General features: G+C 43.8%; 1 protein-coding gene across 2 annotated transcripts in view; it reads right to left on the reverse strand.

Moving 5' to 3' along the window:
• Positions 1-845: 845 nt before the first annotated feature.
• The window catches only part of efna5b (ephrin-A5b), a 93,843-nt gene continuing 67,750 nt past the window's right edge, over positions 846-26,938 (reverse strand). The window contains exons 2-5 of one of the 2 annotated variants that reach the window (XM_079270062.1): positions 14,899-15,191; positions 3,440-3,505; positions 2,976-3,056; positions 846-1,486 (exon numbers count right to left, since the gene is read on the reverse strand). In XM_079270062.1, the coding sequence (XP_079126188.1) occupies positions 1,359-1,486; positions 2,976-3,056; positions 3,440-3,505; positions 14,899-15,191 (568 nt within the window). In that variant the 3' untranslated portion in view covers positions 846-1,358. The remainder of the gene's footprint in view (positions 1,487-2,975; positions 3,057-3,439; positions 3,506-14,898; positions 15,192-26,938) is intronic. The other variant, XM_079270063.1, reaches the window with a different exon arrangement.

Below are 26,938 nucleotides of genomic sequence, written 5' to 3' on the forward strand. Positions count from 1 at the left end.
CAAAGACGTGACAAAAAGTATGGTTCTGTGAATTAAAGTGTCAAGCACTTTCCCATGACATTTGTTATTGTTCTAATTTAAGTAGATTTCGGACATTGTTTTGGAGACACAATTGGCAACAAAGTAAAACAACTTAAAAGTTATGAAAAAATCAAGTCTCCAATTTATCTGCGAATAATTCTTTTTTTTAAACAATCAACATCACTGAAAAGAAAAGAAAGCTGTTAATGCAAATGTTTTGGGGAGTTTTAATATCGACAAATTGTCCAATGGAACGGAGTGACAATTGCGGCCCTGCTCAGTAAACATTGCACAAAATGACTGTGACTGTTGCCGTGAAATTGTGTGATCAACTTTCAAAAGATATTGATCCTTGATCGTAATAGCAGTCCGCAAAGCGTCTGGTGAGAAAGTTTCAATTCAGCTGTTTTGTGAGTCATGGTGAAGCGAATGTGTCTGAGAGGTGTTTTATTGAGCTGACTGCCGTGCTCTTTACACAGGAGGGCAAGAAAAAGATGCCTTGTGGTTCCACAGGTTTTACACTCACTCGCTCAAGCTATCAGACAGCTTATTCACCGAAACACACACTTTGTATTCAAGAGAAAATTGGGCGCTATCTTCAAACCAGGACAGTCTGAAGATCAGCGGGCTAAGGTGCATGCCATGTACATATTTCTCAGTGCTGTGGTTTGCAGTCTGACCTGCTTAAATCCATTATTTGCTTTTCTTACATCTTCATCTTTCAGCTTTGCACTACAGTTCCCCGTGAAATGGAGGCGTACAAATCTGCTTCCTTTAACCAAGCATGACTTGATCAATAACTTTTCCAAAAGGCTTCTCGAGAGGTCTCTGTACAGTTCTTTCTAAGACCGAGCATCTTCACTTTTCTACTGCTGCTACTGTATACCACTGTAAAAACCCTGCTGCTATTGACTGTTAGTGTCGTGTAATGTAGTGTGTTCTACTCCCGAAGCACGTGTCTGTGTATTTGCTGAATATTAGTGTATGTGTATGTGGGAAAACATCAGTGCTGCAATGACATAAAACAGGATGTAAAGGGATGTCAAAAGTCACCGGAAAATAAGAATCACTAAGTGTCAAAAAACGGGATTTGGCATCTTAGTTGAAAGTTTAAGAGGGGGAACTGTCTCTCCCACTTCCAACATCAACTTATTTCACTCACAGACGGAGAAAGACCACTTAAATATATTTCTGAAAAAAATAGAGGGTTCCTTGAGAAGCCTGCAGTGATGCCCAATCAAGCAAACACGCTTCACGCAAATCCCGCCACTTCCCTGCAGCCTCGGGCAGCTTCAGGCCACGCTAGGTGTAAATGCCCTCCGGGACAGAGGGGGGCGCTATGAAGTAAAGAGTGCTGATAGGCAGACCAGCAACAAAGCCAGTAGTGGACTTGTTGACTGCAGGTGCGGCGCAGCATTCGTTTCGTCACTTCGGGAAGGCTCAGCCGGCTCATGGCTGGTATCGTCTAAAGGATAAGAAAAAGAAACAAGGAATTGTTACTGCTGGTACAAACTGCTCTTTTGCAACAGTGCATCACGGACACAAGATAAGATTGTGCAATTAATTTAGAATCATATATTTAAGGTTCTATTGTGGCGTACAAGGCCGTGAGCTGTATTTCAAAATGAAAAGCAATCGCGGAGACATCCGTGCATTACTGAGATGTTTGGGCTCATGTTCATTGAGTTCATAGAGCTGGAGAGGTGAAGTCTGAGTTGCCATATGAAGTTTTGGGTTGCTGTGTCATGCTTAGAATATTGTCCGGAACATTTTTAATTCAACTCCCAGATGAAGTGCCTCTTGTGTGGCAGTGGCATCATGGGAAAGCAGCTGAACCATGCACAGCAAAGGACAGCTAACAGAACAGAGGACCGGGCCATTACATAACTATACGCGTGTGTGTGTGTGTGTGTGTGTGTGTGTGTGTGTGTGTGGTAGGGTGTGGATGGACATGGCAACAGTAGATGACGGATGAATGTTTTAATTTCCCTCCTTTGGAGAGCGTAATAGTGGAGTGAGCCAGAGGAATCATGCAAGGTGAGAGGCAGCCATCAAAGATGCAGGCAGGAGCGCAAGGCAGGCAAATAGAAAATCAGGCAGGAGGAGAGGCAGATGGGCACCGCAAATGTCCTAGGATCTGGCCTTGTTTGTGTGTGTGTGTGTCCCAATTAAATGTCAGTTTATGATAAACTCTGATCTTCACAGTGAACAATTTCAAAGTGCAATAGAGCAAACTTTCCAAATGAATACTATATATAAACATCTCCTTTAAAGGGCCTGTATTTAACATGTTGATTTGTTTTGTTCCAGATCTTAAGAGTGAGCTGCCGATGGGAATGAGACGTCGGCATGTGGGTGATGTGGAGTGTTTCAGGACAGCGACTGGGTTGGACTCGTGTATGAAGACGTATGAATGCTGCACAGAATATAATCAATGCTGCGCTACAGAGCCAAACTCAGTGAGGAGTGAAACTGAAAATTCTAAATTGCCACATACATGTGGCGTTTTTTATATATGATTTAATTAGCACTCAGATGTATTAGTGCAGAATAATTCTAGTAAAAACAAATCTGACTGATGTTATGGAGCACAACATGCAGCTGGAAATGAAAAGGTTTGAAATACGGTGTGTGAATGCGAAACATGCACATCTGTGAGACCATCACATGTACTGTAAACCGACACATCCATGAATGTGATTTATATATATATGAATAATGAAATGAATAATGAAAATATACATTAACATGCAATACAGTCCGTCCCTTGAATATGCAAGCAACAGTGGCATGACACAACATCTGGAGAAGAATCAGAGCAAGAGAAGCATCAGGCAGAGATGTGGAAGGACAGATCAGCTTCCAGAGGCACAGAGACAGAGACACATGTACAGATGTACAGATGTAGGGCGGTCACACTGAAGAGAATCAAATAAGCAGGAAGCCATACTAACCTCGTGGTTCTAATGTATTGTCTACTTTGTCGTTTACATCAAAAACGGGGTCATGTACGCCTATAGTTTTCACACAGCTGTCTATAACAGAAAATAGGGAGAATGAGAGATCATTAGAGGTTTATGCCAAATAGGTTAGTGACATTTGAAGCCCCCCCCCCCTCTCAGCCCTGAAATCAAACATCCCAAGCAACAAAGCTCATGGCAACATTCAGATGAAGTATGAAGTGACCTGGATTTTATTTGATGTGATCATCTGTCATCCTGTTCATGTTTTCAGAAAAATAGTTCCTAGCAAGTAAAGCACTTTTTTGTGATGAATGAAAGGGGCATGTTGGACAAAAGGTAACCGAGGAGGAAGTGAGGTAACCAGAGAAGTAGACGTAAACTGTCTTGATTTCCAATCCCAATGTGTACTTCAACAAGCTCTGTGACAAAGCCTCGTGCTGCATGCAAACACTTACTTGATGGTCGGACGAAAACTTTGAGCTTCAGGCACGTTTTCCTCCCGTTCTCAGCAATGGTGGAGGCTGAAAAAAAAGAAAAATCACACGACAAAAGTAAAGAGGGTGTTAATATAATACTACATGTCGTGGCTTACATGCACTTAACAAGTTGCTGACTCTATTTTCCCTTCATATAATAGGTCTGCAGCAATACATTTTTAATGAGTGAATCTTCCACGTAGAGTAAGAAAACTGAGGTAGTTTATTCAGAAAAAAGTAAACTTTCAGATGTTAATGTTGACTCTTAAGTGGATTTTGTAGGGTTAGTCATGGTTCTTGTGCAATTATAGCCAGAAAGTATTTACAGATGTGCTTGGGAAATGTCTCTGGGGAAAGTGGAGTGTTTTGCTCAGTTTAATTGTAGCGTTTTAGATTCCACAACTGGCAGCAGCTTATTAAGGATCAAGGAAATATAAAAAAAGACTCCAAACTTGAACATTTCATGTTGTGCTAATAGTTCACATGTATACATTCATGCATTTTACTCTCTAAAAGCCTCAACGATGTCCGAGGGACACAAAGTTCACACACCGAGGATGTATGTGCTGCGTGTGCGGATGGTTTGCGGTTGATGTCAGGAAATGGATCCCTTCCTGTCAAGCCCATGGGGTGTGAATCTCTGAGCGTTAGCTATCATAGTGGTTGTATCACATCCCCTAAAAATATCTCATGTGGAGAGCGTGTGCGAGAGTGTGTGTGTGTGTGGTTGACCACTAATGGTGTTGTGGTGAGGCACCAGGTGCTTTCTCCTGTAGACGAGGATCAGGGTCAAACCTATGTCAGTTGGAGCATGGTGGGAGCGTAATGCAAGCATCCACCACGGCAGGGATCGTTAAAAAATATACGCTGTTGTCTTGTGTCAGAACCTCATATCCAACGAAGGATATTTAGCTTTTCACACTATTGTGATGTATTCATGCTACTTAAAGCAAAGTAGTTTTCATTCCTACTATCCTCAGCACCAGTGAGACCATACTGTTCTTTAAGATGTCTTTCGGGCGTCATTTTATGTCGACTGTGAATCATTCCCCAGCTGCTGCAATGAAGCGGAGCATTTGGGATCTGTCAACTCCTCTCTAGTGAACCTTTACCTAACCCCTCCCTTCCCTCCCAGCTGTGTCACCCTCTCTTCTCGTCTGTCAGCGCGGCCGTATCCATTCATCAACGCTCAACTGACGGCACACACCCCGACCGATGCGCATGCGCACAGAATGTAATATCTGTTAGCGTTGCTCCATGTCCTCTTAAGTAACAGTATTTACAATTCTCTGATTTCTCCCGGTCTGCGGAATTTTAATGATTCAAAAATGTTCGCACACATCACTGCAATCGATGTCCCAGCTTCTATTTCAAGTGGAGGCAGTTGAGAAAGCAGTGATCTGTCTCTGTAGCCAGGGGATATGTTCATTAAGAGAGTTATTGACTCAGAAGTTATGGACAAGGGTCAGAAGAAATGGAAATATTTTCCTTTTCCTCACACTCACCCTGAGATCAAGATGGCAGTTTTTCATTAAATGCATACTGCATACCCTTTCAATCACTTTCATTTCGCTGAAGCCTTCTCTGCAGCTCATCAAGCTCCCTCTCTCTCCCTCTCAACCTCGCAGTTACCATTTGAATGTCGTGAGCTTCATCGGCTGCTTCTTAGTCATGTGTCAGTGTGCGCGAGAGGTGACTTGAGATCAGACGCCCTTTTTTTTCACAGCTCAGTTCATATTCAGCGGACGCAGAGGGGGAAGAAAGTGGAGCGAAGAGAGAGAGAGAGAAAGAAAGGGAGAGGCCTTATTATTTTGCTGTGGAGGCAGCCGATGACACGCTAATGAACCTTGACCACAGTCGCTCACCCACTCAGTTATATACCAGTAGCCACACAATTTATGTCACTCTTCTTATTGCTCCACGGTTCCTTTCCAACGCTATACTTACTGTTCCCATATTCACTGTGTGCACATACTATTTATGGTCACGCACGCACACAGACACACACACACACACGTCTCCAGATGTCTTCTCTTCATCATTGTTGTGGGCAGAGCTGAGTCACAGCCATCGACACCAGCCACTTAGCAAAGGCAGCTGATCATGAGAGAAGTAAGTACGTCCCTGATGGAAATGGCAAAAACTCAAGTGGGAGTCTCTGTCATGATGACAGTCAGTGAAGCTGTTGTGATGTTTACAGATTTGGCCGTGACACTCTATCCACCTCCTACACGAGAAGAATCATGGACACACGGTGCACAATGGGACAGATATCACAATTGCTGTGGTCAAAGTAGTTTTCATCAATTTGATGTTACATAGTTACACTGCAATTCAATATTTCTATGTCTTCCTTAAGCAGTTTATTCTATTTATACATACAGGATATGACAATGATGCTAGTGTGAGTAAAGTCAACTCAATAAGCTCAGCTGAGCTTGGATGTGTCCATTGCGTTTGGCGTGCTGCAGATGACTGAGGCATGTTGCTGTACATTGTTGACTACAAAGGAAAGATGATGCTTTGGCTCTACATTCCGTTCTTGGTAGCAGTTCTTCATACTCGTGCGTTTGATGAGGATTCCCTCCGCCAAACCGTCCGCGCCAGCTCCTGTTTATTTTGGAGGAGCATGCTGCTGAGGGCCAGCTTATTGTTCTTGTAGGCTGTAACATCAACACCTGCTATTCCGGTCCCCATCAGGCCAGCAGCCTCAGCCATCAATCCATCCAGCCTGAGCAAGTGGCTGCTTTGAAGGACAGAGGCCCTGAAAAGATGTCCCAGAGATGGGAGGGGGGGGAGAGGATGGACGGGAGAGGCGAGGTCGAGTTACTCCTCCAAGCCTTGTCCCCTGGCTAGTAATGGCTGGTCCCCTCAGTACACTGCATTATGCATCAGCATTAAGGCAAATGGAATGAAGCAGAATCCAATTACGGAAGAACAAACAGGTGGGCTCAGTGCGGCTTAGACGCAGCATTGTTTCAATCACAGCCCAAGCCAAGCTTTATTGCAACTGTAATGCTATCTGGAAAACACATTTCCATTGCCTTTCAATGAAAGACTCAACAGCACATTCCAGACATGAGGACATAAAACCATGTGTCTGCAGCGATGGGGAGCCAAAAGCAAAGTTTACGCTGGCTGAATACACTAGATGATATCATGGTAGGACATTGACTTCTTATCCGTCATTTAGGAGCTGTAATGGCTCAGCTGTAAAAGAATACTGCAGGATGAGTCACTCAAACTGCTAGAAGAGGCTTTGTTTGTTATTTCTTTTCGACTCATCTGGGGTTTTCTCATAGTCGGGGAACCAACGCTGAGAAGCAGACATATGGCTGTATCACCACAAACCACACCGCCAAATGCACGATTGCAGATGAGCAAGCAATGCGGCACGAACGGTTTGAAATCATTTGTATGGTTTCATGTTCCCTCCTTTGACAACTGTGTCGAAGATGTTTGCAGTGGTCCACTACGACACCGGTCAACAATCCATTGAGACTACTTGTCCCAAATGTCCACAAATCGAAACAAGAAGCCGAGCCGTGCATAGACTTGTATGCCATCATGTGGACATGTAACATTAATAGCATCATGTTAGCATGCCTGTAGTCGGCTTCAGGTCTCCAGCTGACTTTAATAATGGTGCTCTAATCCTTTGATCCCTGCTTATTTGTTCGGAGGACGGGGTGGGTTAAACAGAATGCCCTGTAGTGTTGTCCAGCGCTGAGCATTCCTAGCGAGCTAATTCCGCCAGCTATCAACAAAAAAAAATGCTGCTGGCCTTGTTTTTGATTTGCCGAGATTACTCATGTGGCTTACACCGTGCAAACCCGTCAGAGTTTAGGTCCAGGAGTTTATATAAACCGGTGTCCAAGAGAGAGGACACAAAAACACACGCAATGTTACTCTCTTGACCCTTTGCAGCATCTTCTACTCACGTTTCCATCCAGTTAATTAGAGAGTCTGCAGCCAGAATACATTTCCTCTATTCGGTGTACAGAAATCACTGCTGGGATTCATGAACGTTCCTTGTTTGGTTTCAGGGTATGGAATGATAAAAAAAAGGACAATGTTAAACCAAACACGACGAGAGGGAGAGAATATTTACATGACCCCCTCCAATAGGTAATATCAACTGCTGCACTGTCCAAAATAACCTCCTACAATAACACGCACATGCAGTACAGAACAAACCCATATCAAATGACATGTTTCAAACAGAAACACTTGGAATTACTGAGTGGTCTTCACAAAATGTCCTTCCCACATTCAACCGGTTGCAAAGCACCGTACTATTCTACCAAGACAGAAAGAGGGGAGGAAATAGAATAAAAAGATGCAAAACTACCAGCGCACACTAACTATGTGCACCGTGGGCTGTGTGTGTTTGTGTGCCCACACAAAATGTGCGCACGTACAAAGATGGAAGAGACTATCCACTGAAGAGGCCCATTAACCAGATGCTACGACAGCGAGCACACAATAGGAGAGAACGAGGAAGCTGGGAGGAGCAGTGAAGGAAGAGGACTTGGATTCAGGCAGCCGAGGGGGACTCTCCCCCCCCCCCCACCCCGCCCCCCCCACCCCGCCCCCCCCCCCCCCCCCCCCCCGGTGATAGCTGGCCTTTGCTCTTTCTTTGCATCTTTGAACCGCCGCCAAAAGTGAACCAAAGTCATTCCTCATGCCGCATGCTCCGAGGTGACGAGCCCACAGGCAACGGGGGAAAGAGTGAGAGAAACAAGGGTAGGGGGAGGGAGAGAGCACGTGAGTCGAGAGGTAGCAGCCAGTTGAAATCCATAATGTCGAATTAAACATTGCACTAGTTCCCTCCCACTATTGTACGTCGATGCAAGAGTGCGGGGATACAGTTATTTCCTATCCAAGCATCGGCATTCTATGAAAGATCACATAATGACAATCCAACGAATTGCTCTATCTTCTTGAATATCAAAAGCGCCTTGAAAGCCTGAAAACCCTTGAATTCCATCAGCTAATTCCCGTCCTTGCACTCAAATCACAATAACCTTGGTGATTTATTAATCTAAGGGGAGTTTGGCCTTTTAAAGCAATAATAAATCACCGTACATAACAATGTGTCATTACTGCACTTAGTGTATCCCATAGAACCAAAATATTATTGTTACGGCTCGGGTATCCACCCACTGAATAAGTGAGATGAGTGTGGATGTGTGCGTGAACGCAAATGTGGATGTTGTAATAGAGACAGAAAGAAAAAGAATGAATAAATGAACAATAACCAATTAAAAATAATGACCAATTCACCGGGTGAATAATATATGTGATAATGGTTTAATGGCCAAGGATAAAATGTCCTTGTCTTTGTTGTAGTGAATCATAATCGGCTCCTGAAGACGGCTGGTAGGCGCATGAATCATATTATGCTGAGAGGAACCCTCTGAATCGCAGCCCCTCGCCTGCCCTACTTTTCCTCTAATCTCTTGGCTTTTTCACGGTATTGCTGTTTCCCAGCAGACAGAGTGATGACTACTTTATTGGCGGTCAAACTCAAAGTAACTTGATTAGAGGCTTTTCTCGCTGGCTTTGCTTTTCTCTGGGTTGTCAACAAGTGCGGTGTGACTTAGCTCATGGTGTATTAATAACCGGGTTCTGGCCAATGGGCTAGCTCGCTGGTAGACCGTTCCCAGTGTATTCTTGAAACTCCAATGGGCTTGTTATGACCAGGCCTTTCACTAGACCAGCTTAAACGCATCTACTTGATTCTGCAAGTTTTGCGAACGTCACTACCTCATTCGTCGCTTTGATGTTGGTTGAGAAGTTTGCCGTTTCACCCGTCGATCCAAAACCTCTCATGGGTGTTCACGTGACATCTTGAGATGGTTAAGGCTCCTTCACATGATTCACATCATTTTAATATGCCACGCATTAACCGCCTTGTGCCCTGTGTTTGTTGCGCTTTATTCAGGGTTTTCCTGTTGTTTGTCACCAGTCTGTACTTGGTCAGCACGAGTGTGTCTGTAACGTGCAACATGAAGGGCAGAATCTGGTGCAAAAGAGTCACAGGGAGGGTTAGACTGTTAGCACTGTCCTAAATTCCAAAGAGAGAGGTTGGAGTAAAAGGGGAGACAAGAAATGATGTAGTAACCAGGGGAGGCATGAGGTGATGGAATGTCTATCCGTCTATCAGGATTATAATAATGCATTCCAGACAGCTTGCATCTGTATGGCTTTTATGTATGTCTGTTCATGCATGTGTATGGATTTTTTTAGACCAGCGCCGTGTGTATCCATGCGAGTGTGTGTCTTTCTCTCGCATTACTCCCTGTTGCTGTATCATTTCTGAATCCCGATGACAGGGTTGATTTTTCACGTGAATGAATGAAAGGGCTGAGTTATGATGGTGTCCATATGCATGTTCCCCCCCTGAACCACAAATGGAACAGCGCCGGCTCTTCATCATTATTAGCAGACCTCCCGTAGCTCGAACAAAATACAGACTGCACACACCGTCCCCGGCCCTGTTTCATTTGTCCATTCATGCTGCTTTCCTGCTGCTGCTGCTGCTCGACGATCTCTACTCCGCTCTCCTCTTGGGAGCGACTTGAAGGAGCATGTTGCATCACAGGATTCGAGATCAGTCAGCCAGCTATAGTCCTTTTCTTGGAGAATCTGTTTGAGCTTTCTGTGTGCATGTAGCAGTCCAGTAAGATTGGAAAAATACCTCCTTAGATCTTGTAGGAGAGCCTTATGAATATCAAAAGGTTTCCTTGCTTGGTATTGATGATCAATCTAAGTCTTGTGTCGCATTGTGCATATTGGCCTGTGGGCATGCGCATGAGTGATTGAAGCCTCAGCAAAATACAAAAATAAAAAAATCCTTGCCCACCTCTGGGACTTGTCGGCCATTTAACAAGTGTTCAGTCTCCAAAGGCGTTGCTGTAATATCGCAGTGTGAAAACCCAGAAACATCTATAAAATAACTCCATCCACAAGCGAGACGCAAAAGTGTTATTGATTGTGTTTTCCGTGAGAAGCAGCACAAGCCCATGTAGGGGAACAAGTCAGACGGCAAGAAAACAACATCTGTTCGGGCCGACAATCTGCCACTGCACGATCACACCAAGTGATTTCCTATTTGCCGCGCATCTTACACGCCTAAAGACACCGTAACTCGGCTCACTCATCTCTCGCCGGGAGCTGCCACTGATATTGGATTGCTGCCCTTTTTCAGATTAAATTCACTCAAATACCAGATTGCGGATTGTGTCCATATTAGACAAACGTGCTCGCATCAGCATCCTGCGAGATGGGTTTCTCTTAAGCCATGAACGCACTGTGAACTCCGACCCGAGAAGTGCTCCAATTATCCGCTCATCCCCTCTCTCTGTCACAGAGGCAGACACCTCGGAGCTGTAACTCACTCACTGCTACAGTACAGCAATACTGCATTTTTGCAGAATTGCTTGCAGATGGACATCATAACTTTAATGTAAAGAGCATATCATGCTCTTTACATCTCCCTGAGTGTGGTACCGTTTACATCTTTAATGTATTCCTCTGTTAATGTTCTCTCTGTCCTACCTTGTGTTTAACTGTAAGAAAACACAGCTGGCTGGTGTCTCCTGACAGACTCCAGCCTTCGTCTTGTCTTCAATTTCCTGTCAGAGAGAAGAGGCTGACACTAACAAAAATGAAGAATTATGACCTCCATTTGAGTAAATTCCTGCCGTCCTGCTAGCGTTGATTAAGTGGTTTCTGTTGTTGAAGCAGATGACAGCAGAACCCTGTCTCCTCTCTCTAATTGTATCAGAGTTGCAACAAATCAACCCTCGACCCGCATCGAACTCATAGGGCGAAAACACCATTAACGGGCATTTCCTCTGCAGGAATATGATTTGACAGCTTAATTTTCTTCTCCAAACATAACGCTGATCAATCACGTCACTGAGGGCACATTTTTCATCCCCCATTCCCTCAGGTCATTTGGCTACGGAAAGTTATTAGAGCCGAGGCAAAGATGAATATTCTGATACTGTGTATATGAGCACTGTTGATATAAGGTATCTGCTGTTCTGTGTGTGGGTAAATATTGGTTACTCTGAACGAATGCTTGAGTGGCATATTGATTCTGAATAAATATCCTGTCTTCATTAACTCTGTGCTACTATAGCGGTGTTATAAAACCAAATAAATTACGCATTTCACAAATTCCCCTCGAGATGACATACTGTTCTGTCTCAAGTGCATGAGCCCATTAACTACTGGTAACCTCTGCCTCATGTGCTCATGGATAGGCGCCTCCGACTTGGGACACATTGACATTTGTGTTCAGCGTAGGTCTGCAGTACAGCCAGCGTCAGCAGGTAAATGATGCGTAAGGTTTTCTCTGTTAGCTACACTACACTACGCAATCGCACAATGTAGGCAAATGGGCGACAAGGGCAACGTCTGACCACTGTGTGTTGCGCTGAGGAGCAGATATCATCCTACCGTATACAGGAGGAATGTCTTTGCTATGTCGAAGCTCGCTGTACGCACTGTTTGTGGTGCAATGTCCAGCCTGGTTGGTTTTAATTCCAGTTGACACTGGTTGACTTAAGTAAGTAATCAGTCACTAATAACTGCTTGAGATTCATTATTTGGACATTTGGCCTTTGGTACTTAAGCATCTCTATGCACAGTAGAAGATGATAAGATGAATCTTTAATGATCCTTGTGTGTGTGTGGGGGGGGGGGATGGGTAAATTCAGGTTCTGCACCAGAGCAGGCATTAGGCAAGGCCATAAAGGACAATGGACTCCCCCACTTTGTTGGCCATAAAGAATATTAAATTAAAATATTCTCATTCCCCAATTAATTCAAAAGTGATATCTTCACCCCTGCAAGCCTCACTTGGCTTGACGTGACATTTTCAAGTAGAAGACTATGTTGATCACAGCCATGTAAAAAGTGACAGCTATTTCAATGTGGTCCCTGTTGTAGATGTATGTAGTGGTACTTGTGGAACAAAGTCAACTTGAAGAACAAAGTCGACTTGTTGACAAAGTCAACGTGAGATGCCTCAAGTCAAACTCACCTGTCCAATCTTACCATTGCTACAGAAATAACATGCACGCAATCCTGCCAGGTGTTTTGTTCCTGGACACAGATATTGGAGGCTCGGGCCGGGGAAACCCAATATGTTGACAGACCGAACCAGCAACACACTGCGAGCCAACTTTCAAATTCAACAGGTAACGGGACAATTGACTCACGTGGGACGGTCGTGTCGCTCTGTTTCAACTGGATTACTTCACTTATGTTGTGAAATGTTACCACATAAGTCAAATGACCATGACCTGCTCCAGGTGTACTGTGGCATTCAGGTTTGCTCTTTTAAACTAAATTGTATTTTTCTTCGCTCCTGAATATTTATGACAATAGTAGGTTTAGCCAAAAAAACAACAGCAATTGGGTTCTACTCTTTTGATTTGTTTCATTCATTTTTGCACCATGTTGACTTATTTCTCAGTTAGAAAGTTTATTTGCGAAAATGTATCACTGAATTCTCACGATTAAAGGAGAACAAAAATGATGTAACCCAATGCAAGCTGAAAGGTCTCGTATGCTTCTGCTGCTTGGGCATGAGAGCCCCCCCCCCCCCTCGATAGGAACAGATGTTGCAGATAAATTGGCAGGTGTAGTAATGTAACTACCTCTCTACCTCTCTCAATCTTCATCCTTCAGGTCTACATGCCGTCCACTAAAGAGAGACTGGAGGATCCATCAGTAGCATCTTCTCGGCTACTTATGAACATTCAGGCCGGACACAATGGTGGGGAATCACATGTCAGAGTACTTCATGGTAGATGACTTTAATATCCGCCGCAGTAGCCAGAGAGGCTATACGCTGGAATCATTCAATAGCCAATGAAGCCGCGGGCCACTAAACCAATATGGCGTGCACCAGTAGAATGGATGTGTTCCATGGAAGCCCTGTCGGTCGCAGTGTAATTTAATCCAGCCCTTAGGACAAGCATCTCTCAACAGAAATGGAAAAAATTAAATATATATATATATGTTAGAAATCGAGACTTGCAGGAGTGGATGAATTGTATAACCCTTCCCTAACCCCCATCTACACTCCCAACTACGGAGGCTCCATTTTTCCCTTGTCTCATTTGGTATGACTGTCCATGTAAATCGGCTATAAAAGCAAAGGAAAATCTGGTGACTTTGTAACAGACGAATGGCCAAACACCTGGTTGTTGAAAGGCCTCTGGAAAAGAGCTCAGGCTATTTGTTTTGTGGACAAGCTTGAGAGAGAAAAAACTTTATGGACGCACTCTTTTGTTTCGTTTATTTTTACTCCAGTCTTTAGCTCCTATATAAGTGTAACGGAGCAGGGAGGGAGAGAGAGAGAGAGAGAGAGAATGAATAAAGGACAGACGTCTTGGCTGCCTGTCAGGTTAACTACTTTATAAAAAGGTGTCAATTTATAAAACAGACTCCCGACGCTGTCTCTGAGAGAAGGACAGAATGCATAGACGCGGGGTTTGTCAGCCACCTAGATCTACATTAACACCACAAGTCCAAACTGATAAACAGATACAAGCACAGCATTACCAGCATGATTTAACAGTGTCAAAGCTGACACCCCCTCGCTGAGAAGAAATGTCTACAATATTCCCTCATACATTGGCCCACAAAGTTTAAACTTTCCCTCAACAGCTGAAGCAATACGCTACACTGCATGATATTGCACTAATGCCACCAATATGAGAGCATAGCCGCGCTTCCTATTTTGTAATATCAGCGTATCCCTGTGACAAATGTGTTTTGAGCGAGTGGCGGCGACTGCGCCTACTGACAGTAACTCCACCATATAGTCCACCTTGCTTTGATGAAACCTAATTTCCCAGGGGCTTCAACTTCAGATGAACTCGGTTAGGCTCCGTTTCTATGCCAAGAAGCAGACAACTTAACATCTAACGCGAGCTGAATAAGAGCATAACATAACGCTGAGAGGAGGGCAGCTCCTTTTTCCGAGGGATACAGTATTGTGCAGCGGGGTAAGTGAGGTGTAACTTTTAAACTGTCTCAATTGAACTCCCGCCTGTGAATTCCATTGCCATTTTAGGGAAGAGTTTCTCCACGAGCGGCGAGAGCAGCGTGAAAAGCTTGGCTCAAAGCACCGCGCGAAAGCGCCTACGAGGATCACTGTAATGCCACTCTCAAAGCTCTGTGGCGAAGTTGTGAAAACACCGGTTCGGAGTAGGGTGCGTGTCTCCGTCTCCCCTGCTCGGTGTGTTAGAAGAATAACATTAGGTCAGGAAAGGGCCATTTAGGTTCGTAATCCGTGTCAAGTTAGCTTATTTAGCTTTGTATGTTCCTGTGAATGCATGTGAGGTTTTGTGCAGCATTTGTAGACAACAAACTTCATGTTATTTGTTTCCTTTAACGTGCATGGGACTCACATATGTAGTAGTATTCTCTGCCCGGTCTGAACTCAAAGCCCAAGGAGAAGGGGGTGAAGAGCTGGAACTTCTCTGAGAACTTGAGCGGCCCGTTCGGAGAGTGCGGCCTGTTGCACTCCCAGCGCTTGAAGCCCTTGGCGGTGTGGTCGCACGTGCTGTAGCCGTCGTAGTTGACCATGTAGAGGACATAGCGCTCGGTGCGCTCCTCGGGCACCGTGTCTTCATAGTGGGGACAGTAGACATCCAGGTAGTCGTTTATGCACACGTCGATGTGGTAGTCTCCACGGTGGAACCTGGTTGGAAAACAGAAGAGAGAGGAGAAAGTTTAATGTCATTATCTTACTATTTAACCTTTTCTTTTTTTCCAAGAAAAACACCATTGCGATTTTAAATCTCCTTCGTGAGGGGGTCCTGGTCAAGATGGCATCGTGCCGGGAAAAAACCCCCCACATATAAACACTGTTTGGAAATTTACAAGCACCAGCGCTCTCATCTTCTGGCTTCAATATATTTGGGAGGCTTGATTTATCTATAAATCTATCATTGCAGCAGATATTTACTGACACGTACACACATCTGCCTTCTCAACGAGAGCAAACTCAAGTATCACTGTCTGAGGAAAATATGCTTCCAAGAAAAAAGCTTTTGGTCTAATAAGAAAAACAAAAATAAGTACATACAGAGAGACGACCAAAAGTATCTTGGGGATACAGGATGGTCCCGACACTAAATGTCACGATAGGAGAAATACAGAGCCCGGGTGTCCCTGAGGGCTGTCTGGTGAGGCATCTTTACAACTGCAATGATCTAGAACAGGCCACAGAGGGTCAGAGGGCTTCAATACATACAGGCAGATTCATCAAAATGCCACACACTGTCACAAGCGCCCATCTACACACACACACACACACACACACACACACAATTTCCTCTCTGCTGCCCATAAAATAGGTCTCTCTCACCTGTGGAATTTTCACAGCTACCGAAATTAGAAAGCAATCCTGTGTTGTGAGTTTCTGTCTGGGTGTGGGTCGGCGTGACCCTAACCTTGGGGTCACAGATCGGCCTCACAGAGAAAACATTGACCACCTTGAGACGCCCTCAATTTAGCACACACACACAGACACACACACACACACTTGAAGCGTTCTAAGAGTGACGGATCGATGCAAACCACACAGTCGCACACAAGCACAGCTGGTGTCAGTGACTCATTTCACCTGGTGATGTTCGTTTATAATGGAGACCAAGTCTTTAGTGCTGTAAGAGCACAACCTGACGAGAGTTAAGACAAAACTTTTAATTGAAAACTGCCACTGCTGTCTATAAGAAGGGCTTCCTCAAGCTTGGGAGGAACGCACGAGGGGCAGGAGCATCAGAGGCTAAAATCATTTCATCCTGAGGACTCTGGAGGCTCAGGATGAACATGCTGAAGCAGCACACGCGCAGCATTGTGGCCTCTTTCTCTCGCCATGCAGTCTTGTGTGTTGGTGTAGCGGTCCGTCTTTTTTTCAAGTCTCAAAGGGTGGAGAGCGTTAGGAAGTTGCTTGACAGTTGTTTTCATTCATTAATAAATTAGTTTTATCCTCCATACTGTAATCTGTAATTTGTTTTTATAGGGTGTTGTGTGCTGTACAGATTGTAAAGGCCCGAAAGTCAAATTTCAGTTTTGTGATTTTGGGCTACATACATAAAATTGCCTGGACTTTTCTGTTGCGCTCGTGTACAAAGTGTCCATTATGTCATCAAGATTTTGTACAGAACGTTTCAGTAAGAGAGCTTTAAAAGAGACACAATTCTTTCTTTCTTTCTTTCTTTCTTTCTTGCAGTTGATCTAAAAATACCAGTTGAACCTTCGGATGTTAAAATGAAAATACAATGCTGCACAATGGTATGAAAACGTGATTATATCTGTGTCGCTGTCTTTCCACCCACTTATCTGCTCTCGCTCTAGTTAAAAGTACAGCTCATTATCTCAATGTGATGTTGGAGTTCGGATTCTGAAGACTGTTTTTTTTCCTGAGATCGCTGAAAACGCTCGTTCAATCACAACGCAAGCAAGACCACTTGTTTCGAAGATCAAATAGCAATTTGAGCAAAAATCTGGTTTTGGCGCCTTCACTCCTCACTTAATTCATGTTGATGTTTCGAATGATTAATGCAGCAAATAAGAGAGGCGACAAATAGCGCCGCAGCCATTTCTCATTAATGTGATCGTGCGTGTCTGCTGGTTTCTGCTGTGTATTTATTCAAGCGCATGTGTGTGTGTGTGTGTGTGTGTGCGTGAGCATGAGCTAGCATGAAATGTGGCCTTGCTGTGTTTACCCGTGTAAATACTGACGTGAGGGTGTTTACAACCAAGGCATGGAGGAGCTCATCTGTAACATCTCATTTAAAACATGTCGGGGGAGGTCCAGGAAGAGCCATGCATCTCTCTCACTGCTTTAAAATGTCACTGACTTAATGGTCACATCCTTCCATCCGCTCGCCCCAGCGAGTGTGTATATGTGTGTAAGTGTACTGTGTTTGTGCGAGAGAGAGAGAGAGAGAGAGAGAGAGAGAGAGAGAGAGAGAGAGAGAGAGAGAGAGAGAGAGAGAGAGAGAGAGAGAGAGAATAATGAATGTGTGTGTGTGTGTGTGTGTGATGTTTCAGCTGCCCTTCTCTCCCTCTCTCAGCAGTCAGAATAGTGGCTCGTGGCCCTGACTGCAAATGAAGCAAAGGATGTTTTGGTGAGTGAGCACATAAAAGGGACACGACATGCATTTGTAACATGTAAAACAGTCTCACACACACACACACACACACACACACACACACACATTCTGTGCATGCAACAAACCCACGCGCTGCCCACACCTCCACGCTCACGCACACATACATTGGGTTTGTGATATCAGTTCAGTGAGCTCCCTGGCACATTGGCAAAGGAACAGCAGTGAGACAGCCAGGAGCTGCTAATGGCACCGAGTGAGAAAGAGGGTGAGGGTGAGAAACAGACAGGATGGGGGAGAGAAAGGGACCTGGTTCCAAAAAAGAAGGTGAGGGAATATACAAAACAGAGGCAGCAAGACTGAATAATGCAGATCGAATTGCCAGGCTCCCAGTGACTCCAAGTTTGTGCGGCAGTTATTTATCATTAAAGGAGATTCTACAACAACTGTGTGTGTGTGACATGACTTGTGTTTGCACCCAACGCTGTGAATTTTAAAGTCTATTTAGCACGAGGCCATCACCAAGATGGCTCCTGAAAAAAATTCTTAGAAAGCTGTGTTTAGTGTCCTTGTAAAAATCCTGTTATCAAGGGACTAATGTGGGACTTTTAGATGCGGCTGTCGTCTTGTTTATGGCGATGGCGGCTTTAATCGGCTGCCACTGTTCTGTAAACCGTTCCCGCTTTTCAGCAGAAAGAGGAAAGCGTTCCTTAGCGCGAAACGGACGCGCGCTGTTCAAACATACATCAGCCTCTGTGCAGGACGCAGGAGCCCCGAGAGGTCGCACCAATGGAATGTAAATCAAGGCTGCGCACTGTGAGAAAACCAGAGTGACATATAAGCGGGGGAGACGGTACAGTAACGCCGGGGTCAATAGACGAGAGTAATTGCGAAGATACAGCAGGATGAACTAAACCGGTGGGCACAAAAGAAAATGGAAATTAAGGTTGCATCAAAATTGGCTGTTGTGTGCGTTTGTGTCAGCGGTATTTTTTGTTTGGAGTGTGCTTCCAGAATAACGAGACATTTCCTCAGTGTTGTCTGATGAACAGTAAAATCAGCCACATAGTGTCAATATCATTTAATGGTAAATGATATCATGAACAATAAAAAATACAGGCATAATGTCATATCCACATATCTGGTGTGTGTAAAGCAACTTGTTATGTTGGTATTACTCTGCACAATTGTTTTGATGTACATGCATGCAGACATATGTACATTTACACAGGCATATATATATATATACATATATATATATATATATGTATATATATATATATATGTATATATACATATATATGTATATATACATATATATATATATACATATATATATATATATATACATATATATATATACATATATATATATGTATATATATATATATGTATATATATATATATACATGTATATATACATATGTACATTTACACAGGCATATATATATATATATATACATATATATATATATATGTATATATATATATATGTATATATATATATATGTATATATACATATATATATATATACGTATATATATATATACGTATATATGTATATATATATATATATGTATATATATATATATATGTATATATATATGTATATATACACATGTATATATACATATATATATATATATATATATATGTATATATATATATATATATATATACATATATATATATATATGTATATCTATTATATATACATCTATATATATATATGCCTGTGTAAATGTACATATGTCTGCATGCATGTACATCAAAACAATTGTGCAGAGTAATACCAACATAACAAGTTGCTTTACACACACCAGGTATGTGGATATGACATTATGCCTGTATTTTTTATTGTTCATGATATCATTTACCATTAAATGATATTGACACTATGTGGCTGATTTTACTGTTCATCAGACAACACTGAGGAAATGTCTCGTTATTCTGGAAGCACACTCCAAACAAAAAATGCCGCTGACACAAACGCACACAACAGCCAATTTTGATGCAACCTTAATTTCCATTTTCTTTTGTGCCCACCGGTTTAGTTCATCCTGCTGTATCTTCGCAATTACTCTCATCTATTGACCCCGGCGTTACTGTACCGTCTCCCCCGCTTATATGTCACTCTGGTTTTCTCACAGTACGACAATATATGATATATATACATATATATATATATAGATGTATATCTATTATATATACATCTATATATATATATATATATGACAATTTAAGCTTTAAATGTTAAACCAGGAGGCAAATTCATTGTTGCACATCACGGACACATTTGTAAATGGAATAAATGCTAATTTATTGATCAATATGCAATGTTTTTTTATGCATTACCTTCATATATGTTTTAGGTATTACATGCGACCAGTCAACAATAAAAAGTGGAATCAATCCATGCAGCGACAGCATGTTTATTAAAGCTTGTAAGACGACAGCTGAAAGCTGGCATGAATCACAGGAGAAATTGTCCAGATGGAGTTGGCGCCGAGTTGCCCTCGCCACACACATGCGCGCACTCCGCCCAACCACCACGATCACTCCCTATTTTACGACACTCTAATGGCAACATCATGAGCGACAATCTTTCCCATTCTTGTGAGCAAAGAGTAGCAGCTGAGAGTGGCAGCGGAGGCCTCCGAGCTGTAAAATAGGTAACTAAGGAGCAAAGTTGGATGGTGGGCTAATTGTCAAATGGTGATAATTACATGTCTTTGTCATGCCACAGCTGTCCCATCGCGCTGTGGGTCACAACACAAAGCCTGGTAAATCAACTGGACACAGAGGGTGGGCGCACACATATGTGTGTGTGTGTGTGTGTGTGTGGGTGGGTGTTAGTCAGTGAATAAGTGAGTGAGCGAGAGAGAGAGAGAGAGATAATCTTTATTACCAACTGATTACATTTTCACACCGCCTCCTCAGGCCCGCAGGGCTGAAACTGAAGGGCCAAGTATTGTCGGCACAAACACACACACACTCACACAGATACATAGAGACACTTGCACACAGAGCCACAAACAGAGAGAGTGAGTTTGGGAGAGCTGGAACAGTGAAGTGAATGCAGGGTGAGGTGGCACACCACTGCAGTCGCTGATTGGCTCATTTCCATTTCAATTACACAGCCCAGTGACATCGCTGTGCACACACACATACAGAGACAAACACACACGCACGACTACGCTCGCACACACTGGCCCTGCGCGCACGCACACACCGTACACAATGAACTCCCATCAGCCACCTCTCAGAGCTGTGCACCGGCGGCTGCAGACAGAAAGCGAGAAGGACAGGGACAGATAGCTAACCTGAGCGAAACAGAAAGACAGAGAAAAGGAGCAGAGCAAGAGCTCGGCGGAAGGTAGAGGCAGAAAGCAAGCCGAGTCGTCGAACCAGTTGAATAAGTGAGATTCAATAGAAAGAGGAACTTTTCAATGCGCTGCCATATCAGCGTGCTGCCCTAAATACCCCAGCTCAAAAGCTGTGAGTGTCGGAGAGTGATTACGTACACAGCATATCTGAGTTTTTACAAAGATCCTGTGTGAAATGTCGTTTTTGTGTAGTACGGGTAAATGTACTCTAGGAAATGTGCACGATCGTCGTCACTCTGCTGTGTTGTTTGGACATAAAGGGCAACACGGTATGAAATCAAAGCAACAACATGCACTTTTCAAGGCTAAACCTCGGGGCACCTCTGGATGAAACGGCACACACTGCGAAGCCGCGATGACAACGTGTTAACGTAAAGGATGGACGGCTGATGGACATAAAAATACCATAAAGATGGTGAGCTTTTTTATGTAAAAAGAAATGTCTGAAATGTCGGAGACTTTGACCAGGAACTGTGAAGACTGCAGCGCTGAAACACTGCTGACAGCTGCATGCATTACAAAGTCCAAGCCTCCTCTATAGTATAAAAGATCATCTTTGTTTGTCTACACCTCTTGTTTCCCTACGTTCTCTCTGTATTTCCTCGCTGCCACCCCTTTTCATTCCTGGTTTGTTTTTTTCTGCCTGCCTGAGTTTCTCGCTCGGCTCAGTCCCGCTCATGACCCCAAATCAGATCTATTTACATTATTTCACCTCTCCCTGTTGAAGTTCATACATCGGATATGTTTTCAATTCAATATCCTCAAGCAATGTTCCGTTGCCTGATAAATCAAATCACAGTAACTCTAAAGAAAGAAAAGAAGAAATGCGCTGGGACCTTAAAAGGCAAACCCGTGATACCCTGTTGAATGTGTGTGCTGACGTGGTGTGTGTGTGTGAGCATGTTCCTCAAGTGAAAGATCATTTGTTGATTTTGGTCCGGGGGGAAAATATGTTTAGCCAAGCGGAGATGAACTCTGACTGAACCCCGGCTCAAGCATGGGTGGAAAAGGCCTATTCAGGACCTTTCAACACGTACGAAGCAAATGCACATCGCAAACACTTCTCGATTTAGTTCGTGCAGTTGTCTAATTACAGATGATTGGTTCGGTGTCAGAGGATGAAAGAGCGAGGGCAGCAGAAAGAAAGAATTGAAAGACAGAGGGAGGAAGAGTGAAATAAGAGAGAGGCTGTTGCGATTGATCGCGCTTAATCTTAACAGCTGTCAGGAAAGGACTTGAGAGGTTTTCAGCTTGTTATTACTGATGCAATTCGATGAAATTGAGGAAATACTGAAATCTGTCAAGTAATGAATTCACACAGGAGTTAGGCTTTACTCATGTACCTCTCATATGGACTATTTATTTGTTGAAAACTCGCTGCATTGTGATATTTATCGTTATTGAAATGACCTGTATCGTGATAGAAACTGTTGGCCATATATCGCCCAGCCCTACTACAACGCAACAATTAGTGCCAATGATGGAATGGTGGCCGAGTTATCCTAATCTAAGAGCTCGTTTCAAGTTCTTACTCGGATTTGGTTGGAAAACATTGTACTAGGAGGGGAAGAGTTACAACCCCCCCCCCGAAATACCAGTATCGAGGTGGAGAGACGGCTAAGGAGAGGTCAGTGAAGTCGGAGGAAGAACATGCGAGAGTGTCGCTTGTTATACGAGTTGACAGCCACATTCCTCGCTGGCTAACTGGCCGACAGGCTTACAGCCCCGGGAGGCGACGGGGAGAAGACACGGAGACATCGGACCTATAGAGCACCACATATTACTGATAATGCCTCCGGGACATGGTGGAGGGCTGGTGTGTGTGTGAATGTAGACATATTTTAACATATTTGTAGGGGATATCTGCTGTAATGGACAAACGCACACACACACACACACACGCACGTATGAATGCATTGCTGCTGGTCATGGTGCATTTTATTGTGTCCATCTGCTGTAGCTTTATGGAGGGTGTACTGCAGGCTCAGAGCAGGTGGCCAGGCCAGTATAATATACCGACTGTCAGCAGTGAGGGACACAGGGACGTACCCATGCATTCCTTCATCTCTCTTTCTCACAAGTATTCAACCTCCCATCTCGACCCTTTCTCCCCTCTCTCCGTTTCTGTCCCTCTCCCCATCCCTCACATCTGCTCCCTCACTCTTATCGCCCCGCTTTTCTCCCACCTCGCCACCCTCGACTGTGATCTTACAATATTCATTTCTGCCATTTATGTCTGTCAGTGCTCATTTTGCCCCAGGGAGACAATGAATTAAGAGCAGCGACAGACAAGTTCTTGTTCTGCTTTTGGTGCCGAGTGAAACGGCGAGATGTAGGGCTCCAGCGAGTGTTTGATGTAGTCTGCATTAGCATGCTGCAGCTCGAGTCCAAAACAGAGAAGAAGGGGGGTAAAAAAGAAGAAAAAAAAGATACTTCCTCTGAGCTCATCTACTCTGCCAAACAACCATTTTTATGGCTGTATAACGCTGATGTGTGCAGGCTATACATAAGAGTGAATGGCTGAGTGTGTGTTTGCCGGTCTGTGTACATCCCTCTGTGTGTAAAAGGATTTCTTTATGTCTCTGCCCGTCACCAAGGGAGTCAGGGAAAAATGACACATCCCCCAACATCCTGTCAGACCCTGAGGCCATTCTCCTGAAACATTGCTGCCCCAAACCCACTTCAGTCCCTTTGTAAATACTGTACGCTCCGACATGTTTACCAGGACCGGCGAGGGTGTGTGTGTGTGTGTGTGTGTGTGTGTGTGCGCGCCTGTAGATGCATGCGGGTTTATGCGCGGTCACACATGGGCAGTTAGTGTCAATTAATAGCGATACATCATCGAGTGGGAGACGTGTTTGCCATTAATCATAAGTCATTGTTTTATGGTGACAAGGTATTTGGCAGCTGAGACAGAATAGCAGCAATGAAACGTCTCTGAGCCGTGTAACATGTCTTCCTAATGTGTGAGAGAGAAAAAGAGAGAGAGAGAAAGAGAGAAACACACACAAGCTGGATAGAGGACAGAAGTAGGACATCCTACACAGATAGGGACAGAGCTGTTCTGGTGTCCACTCCATTACCTGCTCGGTGTGAACATGTTCCAGGTTAGAGAAACACAAACACCCCCGCATGGCTACGAAAAGCACAAGTGACACAACAAAAACACGTTGACAGTTGCTGGCAACACGCATGTGAAAGCACAGATACAAGCAAACGTCGCATGTTTACATTGTAAACATTTCACAATGATGCGGAGCGTGAATAGAACTAAAAGGGTCTCAGCAGCTGAGGCATTCACGAGATAATGACAAAAACCAAATGTTGAAATTAAAATGTGCACCGTTGTCTTTTAATTCCTTTTTCATCGTACTTACAATACAATGCTCAGTTGCATTACATAATGTCCCTGGTGTAGACCTTAAAAGGAAGTAAAAGAGCCTCTTCAAAGGCGGCGAAGCTTTGCCTGGATTAAGTCAAAAGCGTTTCTAAATTAAAATTGGCCACTTTCTCTCATACTTTTGAGAAGATCACTGTACTCGGGGAACAATGCCTGCATGCAAGAATGGCCCGAAGACTCCAATCAATGTGGAGAATAGAAGACTCTGCACACTTAAATCCAATGCGAGAATATAATAAAGCCGAGACCTTCATCTGGGCAAACTTGCATTACGGCTCAATAAGTTTGATGTTTGAGCGCTGACAAATCCTCTGGCCTGGCATTAAGACCTCTGGACTGGACACTGCTCTGCTTTTGTGAACAGTAGGGATGCACCGATCAATCGGCCACGATAAGTCTCATTCTTAAAGACAGTAACTCATCGAGTCCGTTAAATATTCACCTCTGTTACGTCAGCCTGTAACCACTGAAGAGACGGGTGAGTACAGCTTACTGGCTATACTTAAAAAAATTGTGATCGTTGTTTGAAATGACCCATAATACATCCAACAGCACGTTGGTAGCATTCTTTAGCACCATGGCGGTCTCCTCCAGCCAGATGTGTAACGTTACAGCCATACCCGCACACAAACAGGCACGATGCTCACATACAGTCACGCATTGCCAAACCGATCTCCCCAGCAGCTGCAGCACACATTACAGCGCCGCAAACACACACACACACACACACACACATCATTTTGATGTAAATTCCATTTAGGTGTGTTGTTGTACAGACATGTTGCACCTGTTTTCCTCTGGGTAAGTAAATGATGAAGTGGGATACACTGCAATTCATTTTCAGTTGAATTTCATTTGTCCAGTAACCTTGAGCACTTTTAGTTGGAGATTTGTTTGAGTAACAGTGAGAGAAGTTCCTGTAACTTGGTGCAGTTTTGGGGAAAATGTGAGTTATTTAATAGTCAGTGTTGTGTGCATGCTGTCAATTGTAGTTCTCAGAAAGAAAGATCGAGCATCTCTAGTGAAAGGGCATATCTGTATTGAAGAACTATCTAAATCTAGGATCAGTAGACCTACGTCGTATAGACTGTATGAAAGGGCTGTTAGGCACATTCCTCTCCTCATACCTTCTTCCCACCTGTATGTGGCACATTACTAAGGAAAAACGATACGATACAGGATCGGATTAGCCGGATCGGGTATTGGTGACAATGGGGCCGATCTATTCAGTTCAGTTCTGTGCTTATACACTGTAAACATTACAGACTAGATATTAATGAAACACTGGTAAAGGATCGGTTCTCGGGTATCGGCCGATACACAAAGCCCAGGTATCGGTATGGGGACTGAAAAAGTCGGGATCAGTGCACCCCTACACATTACAGAAGAGTATCAGCCCACTTTTCTTCTGTTGTTGCGATGTAAGCCCCCCCCCCCTCGCTCTGTCTCCCAGGACAAATGATCAGCAGATGGATGGAGGAGTGAAATGAGTAGGAAAACTGGCAGAAAGGGCAGAGAGAGACAAAAAAAAAAACAATAAAGGAAGCATACCATGTGGGAGAGGCAGGAGAGACCCAGTGTGGGCGGAGGGGAGAAGAAAAAAAGGCATGTACGGAGGTATAAAAGAGAAAAGCTGCAAAATATGGCGGGTAATACTTAAGTAATACTTAAAAAATAGTAAAGGGTAAACATGTGGGAAGAAGTCACAGATGCAAGGATGAAACAAACATGTATGTGTCTCGTTTGTTTCATCCAGACGCGGCTGTTGTTTTTCAGCCATTGCACCCGATCATTCAGTCTGGCATCACGGCCATGAACACACTGACCCACGCTGACACCCCCATATATATCCATACACTGAATGCACACCGGCAAACCGCGCACTGACCTTCAAGGTAGGTTGCCATGGAGCTGTGTCAGGGTGTTATAATGGCACCACTTTCATAAGACCCCTGGCACCCTTTCACAGTTCACAAACCGCTTACTGTATACTGCCGTACTGCATGTGTTACTGTGTGCGCGTGTGCGTGTCAAGCTTTCTGTGATTGCAGCAGATTTAGGTATGTAACAGAGGGAGCCATGGGAAGCCAAATGCCGTGTGTTTATCTGTGGGATGTAATTGCTTCACTGACAGATTGTAGCTATAGTTGTGCTTGTCCATACATCACCATTGTCATGTGTTTGCTGTTTGCCTTTTGAGAAGCGGTTCATATGGGACTCCTTTAAATAATGTGGAAATCTGGAAGTTCCAATACAGTACAAAGGAACTGAGTTGACGTGCTATTATCACGATTGCAGTGAAGGTTAATAATATTGATCAGTCGATCAATAATGTATTGATCGACTGTACTAAAGAGGTGAGCAAGTGCAGCAGGGAATCTTTCCGGATGTAAACCGTCCCGTTAAATGAGAGGTCTCTCCATTGGTTAACGCTCGGTCTTCCTCCGACAGCTTAACTCTCATATTTCCAGGATCATTCCTAGATTTTGGTCTTGATTGCTCCTGGATGGTTTCATATCGCGTGAGCTCCGATTTGAATCA

This window comes from Melanostigma gelatinosum (genome assembly GCF_949748355.1).
Source record: "Melanostigma gelatinosum genome assembly, chromosome: 6".
NCBI lineage: Eukaryota > Metazoa > Chordata > Actinopteri > Perciformes > Zoarcidae > Melanostigma > Melanostigma gelatinosum.